General features: G+C 39.8%; 1 protein-coding gene across 1 annotated transcript in view; it reads right to left on the bottom strand.

Annotated features, from left to right (window-relative positions):
- Positions 1-8,239: 8,239 nt before the first annotated feature.
- Positions 8,240-9,892, bottom strand: part of marc1 (mitochondrial amidoxime reducing component 1) — a 74,540-nt gene continuing 72,887 nt past the window's right edge. Inside the window, exon 7 of the mRNA XM_070889528.1 lies at positions 8,240-8,989. Within this exon, the coding sequence (XP_070745629.1) occupies positions 8,860-8,989 (130 nt within the window). The 3' untranslated portion in view covers positions 8,240-8,859. The remainder of the gene's footprint in view (positions 8,990-9,892) is intronic.

The raw sequence follows: 9,892 nt of genomic DNA, 5'->3' as shown, positions 1-9,892 counted from the left end.
CACACTTTACTTTGAGCTCACAGTGTTCAATCTGACTCTTTCTCCCTTTACAACACCCATTCCCGAGGGTGAATTAAAAAACCCGAAACACTTTTCCTCCTCCCTGCATCCCCGCTTTATTGAAACCGAATCATCTATTCCGAAAACTGTAAACTCCTCATTCCCCCAATTTTCCCTTCCTCCTACAATCTACAGCAGAGGACAAAGCTAATTTCCCTTTTCTGCACAAAGTAATGTTAAAAAGGAAATAAAATGTCGGTCACCACAGCCTCTGCAGTGTCCTAATCAGTAGCACAGGACTGATAATTGTAGAAAGATGTCAAAAATAATGGAGAAATCAAACCCTTTGGTGACAAAGGTGTGGAAGACAGGTGAATTTGGTATGTAGGCAGCTGATTACGAAGGTTGATGATCTTGGTGATGGGACCAGATATGGGATATGAAGCTCAGTTCAAGGTTGAACTGGACACTGAGATTAATAAGGTCAGCCTGAGGGAGCAGCCTGAAAGGAAAATAAAACTGGTGCATGAGGAACAGAGTTTGTAGAGGGATTGTGCCAATGTTTATTGTGCAATAGAAAGTTCTGGCTCAATCATGATCAATTTTAACCCCACTCGCTCAGCAGAAACCTGGCAGGTGAGCAGTTAAAATCGCCCTGGCTCTTACCTGTCCGAAAGCTGCCATGATCGTAACATCTGCAATTTTAACATGCTCTCCTGAGCAGGCAACAAGGACAAGCACCCGGAGCCAACAGGGTCCTTCTTTACATATGCAGGATGCAACCTGATGAGATCATTGATACCCAACGATAATTTTAACACAGGCCTGAGCGGGGAATTCACCTGGAGTTAAAATTGGGGCCTAATTAATGTCTGGCAAGCAACAGAGCTGGTAGAGGTTGGGGTAAAAATGATTGTCATTGGCACACATATGAAAGCTGCACAATTTTTCAAGATGATGTTTCTGTGGAGCACAATGCAAATGAGAAAAAAACAGGATGCCAAAGGTGAAGCCTTGACACATGCTGGATGCAACTCTATGAGAACAGGAGAGGAAGTCATTAGAGATGTTCCACATTGGACAGAATGTAACTAAGAGAAGGTGATGCCATGGAGGTGGGCCACAGAGAATAAGTGGCAAAGGAGGATGGAATGATTGACTGTGCCATGGAGAGGACAGAGAGGATGATGAGTATAATACAGTGGTCATAGTACATAGGGAATTAGTGATTGGTGAGCAGCGTGTTCTGTGTGTGTGTGGGTGAAGGTGGAAACTATGCTGAAAGGAGTGATGGAAGAGATGGGTGCGGAATTGACTGGTGATGATATATTCAAGGACCCTCGAAGGAAAGTGCAGGTTAGAGATGGGTCAGAAGTTGGAAACGAGTTAGGAGTCAAAGATGGGTTCTTGAGAAAAGATTTGATGACAGCAGTTTTAAAGGAGAATGCCAATTGAATCTTCTTAGGACCCAGATGTCACTCTGATAAATAACTAACTCTGGTTTGCTTCATTTATAGTTTGGGTAAGGTGCAAGAAGCTGAGTCTGACATCCTGGGATAATTAAGATGCTTTTTTTTTGCTGTGGTCAGGGTTCCGTCTCCATAATTGTGATCGACCTCCAGACTCAGATGACGAATCTCACATCTAGATGTCAAACGCAAAAGAGATCTCTTCATAGGATCACTTCCGGTGAGCAGTAAAATATTTTATTCTGCAAAATCTCCTTTTAAAGAAATGCAGCACAATGTAATGAGGAACAGATTGGCAAATAGCCAATTTAAATGATGGCGTGCAATATAGGATTATGTTATATTACACCTAGACATCGTTTGTTAAGCACCGGCACTCTTGGCAAAAGTTGAATACTTGTAGGCAAAGCTGGTTGGAATAAACAGACTGCTTTATATGCAAGTGAACTGTAAAGATGTTTGACAAATCTTTACGTGTTTATGGATGGAATACAGCTTTATTCGTGTGTCATTTTTGTCACTGAGGTAATGGAATAATGTATTTCAGCACAGCTTACATTTACACGGTATGTATTTTTAGATAAACCTTTTCATAAAGAGCATGCCCCTTTAAAGAGTGCCAAAATGGCCTCGGTTTAATTTTATCATTCTTGTGGCAACAATGCAAACACTATTTGTCCCACAACACAATATGTGTTATTTTGCTCTCAGCAGAGAGCTTATGTTCTGCTATGCAAGTGGGAGGGAACACTTGGCTCCTGGATTTTCTGCTTTAAATAATAGTTTGCGAAATTCACATCAGCTGGGAGATGCTATTAGCACAAAGAGTATAAAACATTTTTTTTAATTTTTGTTGACTTCTCTCTTACAGCCTGACAGTAGTCTAGTTAAAATATTCTTGGTTCTCTCTTCTGGGCTTAAAAATATATATAATTATGTTAAGAAAACATAAAAATTGAGTGGTCAATAATCTTTTTCTCTATCAGTGATGTCTGATTTTCTTCTGCCAATAACTGTGACTAAGACACTAGAGTACAGCAAAAGCTCATGTAATTCTTTGAACACATTTACAATGCAGACTGAGGCCAGCACTTGTACCATTTCTGTGGAAAATTCGGCTCCGTATTAAGCAGAACAAGAGAGCCTGAGATTAACAAATCATAACTGCATTAGTCTTGGCAGTTAAAGCATTGCTATCTCCACAGCAGAATCTGCTAGACCAATAATCATTTTTCCTGTGTTATGGCATTCAGTTGACAGGAGTTGTTCACAAATGAGTCCTTGTGGATGAGAAACGCAGTAGCCATGTGACTGCAGGGTGATCAATTGGTGGTTTGTTTACTGAAACACATCCTCATTGACGTTAGCCAGAACATTGGAAATGAGCAGAAAGGAGGACTGCAGCTGTCGCACTGTCCCGTGAGTCTCTCGACCCAAGTTCTAATAGGCACATAAGTAATCTGGTATTACCTTGACATAAACAATGTGGTCCAATTAACACACTGTGACTGAGGCCTAGCAGGTGTACAGCTGTAAAATGAGCACAGATGCAATGTCACTCCTCAACAAAAAAAAATCACTGATCCAACATCCATTCATGCCTTTATAAAGATGACTTTTCCCTGTCCCTCTCCAATTTTCTCTGAATGCATGTTGGAATAGTTTCATTACACCAGCCATCTTCCACTACCTCACCGTGAGCCAAGGAAGCAGTGACCAACTGCAGGAATTTCAAACATAAGGCACATTACAGCCAAGCCTGTTGTCATCCAGTTTGCATCCAATGTCCACACATACTTTTTCCAGCTGGAGTCACTGGAAAATCAACCATTACAGTTGATGGCATATACATGGCATAACATTGTTAGAACATGTTTTTTTTAATAGATTTCTTAATTGTCTAATTCAATAAAGTGTTTTAAGGATCACCAAGTTGTTCTAATTCTGTTTTTAAAACTTGAACAACTGTACTGTATAATTCCTGGAGGGCATTCTTAAAATACAGTTGTGACACTGTGCAGCGCAATGTACTCTTAGATTTGATTATCAAAATCCACGACGAGGCCTTGGACAATGTGGACCATTTTCCATACCTCGGGAGCCTACTGTCAGCAAGAGCAGACATTGACGACGAGGTCCAACACCGCCTTCAGTGTGCCAGCGCAGCCTTCGGTCGCCTGAGGAAGAGAGTGTTTGAAGACCAAGACCTCAAATCCGGCACCAAGCTCATGGTCTACAGGCCAGTAGTGATACCTGCCCTTTTATATGGCTCAGAGACGTGGACTATAAATATGGACTATATATAGCAGATACCTCAAAATGCTGGAGAAGTACCACCAGCACTGCCTCCTCAAGATCCTACAAATCCATTGGCAGGACAGACACACCAATGTCACTGTTCTCGCTCAGGCCAACATCCCCAGCATCGAAGCATTGACCACACTCGATCAGCTCTGTTGGGCAGGCTACATTGTCCGTATGCCCGACTCAAGACTCCCTAATCAAGCGCTCTACGGGGAGCTTAAACATGGCAGGCGAGCCCCAGGTGGGCAGAGGAAATGCTTCAAGGACTCCCTCAAAGCCTCCTTGACAAAGTGCAACATCCCCACCGAGTCCTGGGAATCCATGGCCCACGACCGCCCAAAATGGAGGAAGAGCATCTGGGAGGGCGCTGAGCACCTCGAGTCCCATCGCCGAGAACAAGCAGAAACCAAGCTAAGACTGCGGAAGGAGTGTGCGTCAACCTAGGCTCCCCAACCACCCTTTCCTTCAACCACTGTCTGCCCCATCTATGACAGAGACTGTAATTCCCGCATTGCACCCCTCAGTTACCTGAGAACTCACTTTTAGAGTGGAAGCAAGTCATCCTCGATTCCGAGGGACTGCCAATGATGATGATGATGATGATGTACTCTTGTAGGTAAACAGTTTTATTTTAAGCACAATCTGGGAAAATTCTTCCACACATTTTAAAAATGAGCTTTCTTGGCATCAGAATATTACACGAACCAAAACAGACAAGAGATTTTTTTTAACCAGATGTTTATATACTTGGTCAACATACACGGGTAATTTTACAAAATCACAGTCTTGATGCAAACCCTCACCCATCGGGAGCACACATCAGAAATTTTGACATTCAACGCCCCCTCCCATGACTTTCTGTCCAAGAAAGCAATTTCATAAAATTATTTGTTGAAATTGTGAAACTGCATGTCAAAACAGTATCACCGTCCTCTTTCTCTACAACACTCTAGCACTAGAAAGGTCATATGTGGTGTTATGAGGAAAGCTAAGGAGTGAAAACAACAGACTTTGAGATGACCAAGTTTTCAGTGTTTGATGATGGAAAGCATTTATGAAATTTGGTTAAAATCACATGAAGCCTTATTTAAGTTGTAGAGGTGACAAGTTACAGTTTGACAGAGACACCAGAGAGTATCATAACAAAAAATCTCTCATTCCTTGCTTATAGATGAGCAGCAGTCATTAAAAGATAACCATTAGGGCTGGGGTTTTCTGGTTCTGCACTCGCCATGCCTCGGTTTTCAGTCCATCAACTTTATTGGGCGGAAAATCACAAGCTGGATGTATTTATATCGGTTTTAAAATATATCCTACAATAATCAGATAACTTTGTTTTGGGGTATCTACAGACCCTGCAGTTCAGAGTAGCAGCTAATGACATTGATGTTATAATGAATGGTAGTTCATTATTCAAGATGCAATTTGATTTCTGATCATGAGATCTTGTTATGTCAGAGTATTAACATTTTTGCTTTAAGCTTCTCATGCCATAAACCAAGAGGAGATCTTTTCCCAGATTTCTGCATGAGTACTTTGTAACGGACCACTGGAAGTACACAAGAACAGGCCACAGTGACTTGTGTTCTGACCCTCCTTCGGCCTTTCTTCTGCCAAAGTATCTAGCCTTCAGCTGGGTTCTTTTAAAAAATTTGGTGATGTGTGGATCAGATGGGACAGTGGATTCATCCAGTATCGCTTCATCCGAGATGGTGTTGAAATCTAGTCCAGATTAATAGAACAAAAGTAGCCTTTTTCTATGTGAAATGATTTTGCAGTCTAAACCCTGTTCCTGATGGACATTAGCTAATGGCACAAAACTGCACAAAATTCAGCATATTGGTAGTTTCTCTCAAACTGGTCACAAGAATGGCTGTTACAATGGGTGCAGTAGAAGGTGACTTTCTTAGGTTGAAAAAAAATGTAGAAGGAACTTCTCTTTACAAAGTAAAAAAAAGTGGAAAGCTCATAAAAGGGATTAGTGCTAAGTCCTCATCTGTAATCATGGGAAATTTTAATTTTCCTGACACAGACTGGGACTTAGATTGGGGACAAGCTGTATGCATGACGAAGTTTATTCAAGTGCTTCAAGAATATTTTATTGAAACCGCAAGAGGGAAGGCATTACAGGATTTTCTCTGAAGTAATAATGAGGGAATAATAAGGCAAGCTAAATTTGGGAACATTTGGATTTTGTGATCATAAAGTTGTTGGAACTGAAATTGGTCATCAGCAGCAGTGCAAAATAGGTGATAACCAATTGGCAGACGGTTTTACGCCCGCCTGATTTCCTTTAGCCGGTTTTGCACAACTGCTGAAGATCAATTTCACCCCCATTAATTTTAACGTTGAATTAAGGAGACGACATAACAGTTTAAAAAAAAACTATAAAGATTTCAGAAGAGCGGACATTGAGGGAATGCAATGTTCTAGGAAAAAAATGGGGAGAAACTATTTAAAGGGAAAGATGTGGGGGTGGGGGGGAGAAATGGGAGAGTTTTAAGGAGATATTTCTACACTAAAGAAGCAGTTTATCCCAGAAATCAATTGAAAACAAAACACAAAAGTAAAACTAACATGGATGAAAAGCGCATTCAGGGAAGGTATTAGGGAAAAGGAATGGCCAATAATATTTGTAAATGCACTGACAAGAAACAAGAAAGAGAGAACTGTAAATTCAAGCAGAGAAATGGCATGAAATTGACCTTAGAGAGCAGACGGGGCCTCGGTTTAACGTCTCTTCCGAAAGATGGCACCTCTGTTGGTGCAGCACTCCCTCAGTACTACACTGGAGTGTCAGCCCAGATTTTTGTGCTCAAGTCTCAAGGAGTGGAACTTGAACCCACAACCTTCTGACTCAGAGGCGAATAAGTCAAAGGAAGCGATTTTGAAGTTGCATCTTGGCTTAGTGAGACATCATCTGGAGTACTGGGCTCAGTTTTGATCTCAGTATTACAAAACAGGATGCAGTCAGAGGAGGGATATAGGTTGTTACCTAAAATTAGAGGGCTGAGTAATGAGAAAAGATTGTCCAACTGGAACTGTACTCTCCTGAGAAGAGGAGGATTAGAGGGAACTTTTAATAAGAGGTCTTTAAAAATTTCAGAGATAATGGAAAATTTAGATCCAGGAAAGTTGTGTCAGACTAGAGGACACAATTTAAAGTTAAGCTGTCAAAGGAAAACAGGAAATGTAGGTATTTTGTTTTAGTAAGAGGGTGGCAGAATTCTGTAACAGGGCTTCAAAAAGGATTCAATTATTTATTATTATGAAAGGGGGATACAGGGCTAAATTCCAGAATCAGGTATAGAACTTGATGGGAAGTTTGGAAGGGTAAACTAGATAGACCAATGGTCATCTCCTACCCAAAACATGACCATATTACTACTGTCTAACCATATCAATGCCTCACCTAAGACAGCCTGATACTAAACACTGAATGCAAAAAATTGCATTCTCCAAAACTGAGTATTACGATAAGACAATTTCTTCAAAGACATATGTCTGTTTTGTCACACATTTCCTAGATTTATTTCTGTTATCACTTCAATCATATATGCAAAATAAGATATAACTATTATAAAACATGCATTGGCACTGTCCTACCTGCTCCCTCACCCACAAAAAAGTGCAACATAAGATCCAAATGATAGCATATAAAAAAATTAGATAACTTATTTAGTAGCTTTCAAGTAAAAATTAAGCCTCCACAGGTCCTAGAAAGAATTAAAAACAGAAGCCATGTGACAATGCACAAGACTGAAGTCTGAGTAGGTTTATGCAGTCGCAACATCACAGTGTGGTTTATTTCCCAGTAAACCACTGCTCACGAGTTGTTTATCTAGTCCTTAGTACAGTCAGTGAGCACATCCAGCACTGACTCCAGGGAGAAATAAACTACCAAAATTAATTGACTGCTGGAACCACTAAATGGCAGTATAAAAATACAATATACATCAGGGAGAAGTGCCTCAGAACAAAGAATCTATGTAAACCACCTTCAGCACATGACATGCACCCTCTGCGAAAATCATTAGAAGGTCGGGTTTCTTGTGAATTGGAGGGGCTTCTTTAAGTAGCAAATTCAGAAAAATCTAAAGAATAAAAAAATGCAAGTTTTTTAAAGCACAAAAAATCAAGCTGTGGGTGTATGTCACTGACTAAAAGAGGACAAATGGGAGAAACATGAGGTTTAAAACCAGCACCTTGCACATAGTAGATTTCTAACTGTCTGAGAGGCACTTGGAGGCAGGTGGTTGCTCAGCATTTTAAGCAACTGCTGTTCACAGAAATAATGCTTTTTGTTTCAGTGAGAGTTTGGCAATAATAATAAATGAATTACCTCAATACATGTCGAACTTCCTATTTTTAGGGCTTATTTTCCCCTTTCACAATTCGGTACCACTGCATCAGCTATTTTCACTTCTTTTAAAATTATAGAAATATCACCCCTTCCCCCCCACCCAAATCCATTCTCAGCTGTTTGGGATGTAGACACACAAGCACGTAACACTGCTATGCACTGCATAGAATTGGAGAACACCGCAGCTGGAGTTGAATACAATGATACAATGATAGGGAACTGAATTAATATTGGCAGAGATAAGTCAATGACCTTAAGTACTTCAGTGAGCTTGTCACTAACTAGATTAGTTAATCTCCTTCAGCTTCATAAATCCTTAAAGCCAAATCTCCAATGAGGTCATTAAAACTTATTGTGTATCTAAGAAAAAACTCTGAAAAAAATTTATGTGGGAACAGAAATGAAAGATGTTAAAGTTACTAACTCCTTGTAACTGATTTTTAAAATGAGAAGTCCTAATAAAAATGGTTGATCCTTTTCAAGGATGATTTAAATGCTTCATGCCAATAAAAGTTTATAAAATAGGCCAGTATAATTTGCTATTTCATTTTTAAACAAGTAGTTTTATTTTATCTGATTAAGGCAGTATTGAGCTGGAAAAACTCTTTCATTTTAAATCCTCAATTTACTACTTTTACAAGCAATTAATGACACAGTAATCCAAAGGGCCTCAAAAAGTAAAGACATTAAATTTGTAATCATTTATCAGAAGAAACAGCACTCCTACTGCTCAACAATCATGTACACAGGGTCTCCTACTCGAATCACTCCTGGTTTGTCAATCCCATAGTGTGAGCCAAACACAGGGACAGTGCTGTAAATGTGTTTCTCAGCTGGGTCACACTGACGGTACCTGAAAGAATAAAACAGAGAGTTGCTGACATAGGCAATATCCACAAACTCTTCATACCAAAAAAATGTGAGTGACTTAAAATACACAAATCCATGTTTAGATACAACCAAAATTCACCCAGACAGCATTAGTTTAAATAGTGATGGCAACTCATATGGACATCTGTTAGAAGAACTAATTTATAAGACAATCCCATTTTTGGTAATAGTTTTAAATCTTAAAACCACAATAATTAATGTATAAACCATATGTTTCTTTCTTCAACCCCACCACAGCAATGTGTACATGAACTTTCCATATTTGTTGCAATACTTCAGTTGCACTGTCGATGGCAGGCTAATACAGTCCTGAGTTCCACAGCACTAAGATATCTACTTTATTTGGCAGCATGAGGCAGAAGTTAGCACCACCAAATGACTATAGATAAAAATTAAATGTCGTTGCAGCACACTTTCACAATGGTACCATAGGAATTACAACAAAGTACCACTGTGCTACATGGGAAGTCAAAAGGACTATTTCATCCAGATTAAAGGGCAGCATTATTACTTTTCATGCAATTTGTCAGAATTAAGAGTCCACAAATAGATGTGTTTTTAAATAGAGTGAATGTCAGCATACTATTACTTTTCTGATGCTTCTCGGTGGGTCATGTTAAAAAAAACAATTCCATGGCAGCGCTTCTCATGCTACACTAACAGCCTGTTCCTAAACCCCTCTAATGGTACTGCAAACATGTGCCACATGGGAAAGGTGAATAAATTTCAAACCACATTTACCCCATAATCCCTAAGCTGCCACCAATCAGAAAACTCATTCTTGTTGGGCCTGCTCTGCTGGGTAACCTCATTAACTCATGAGCTATCTGAGAACCAGATGTTTTGCAAAAAATGTCACAAGTTT

This window comes from Pristiophorus japonicus, chromosome 9 (genome assembly GCF_044704955.1).
Source record: "Pristiophorus japonicus isolate sPriJap1 chromosome 9, sPriJap1.hap1, whole genome shotgun sequence".
Taxonomy (NCBI): domain Eukaryota; kingdom Metazoa; phylum Chordata; class Chondrichthyes; family Pristiophoridae; genus Pristiophorus; species Pristiophorus japonicus.
Note: the sequence above shows the minus strand (reverse complement) of the source record. Positions and strands in the feature narration are given on the sequence as shown.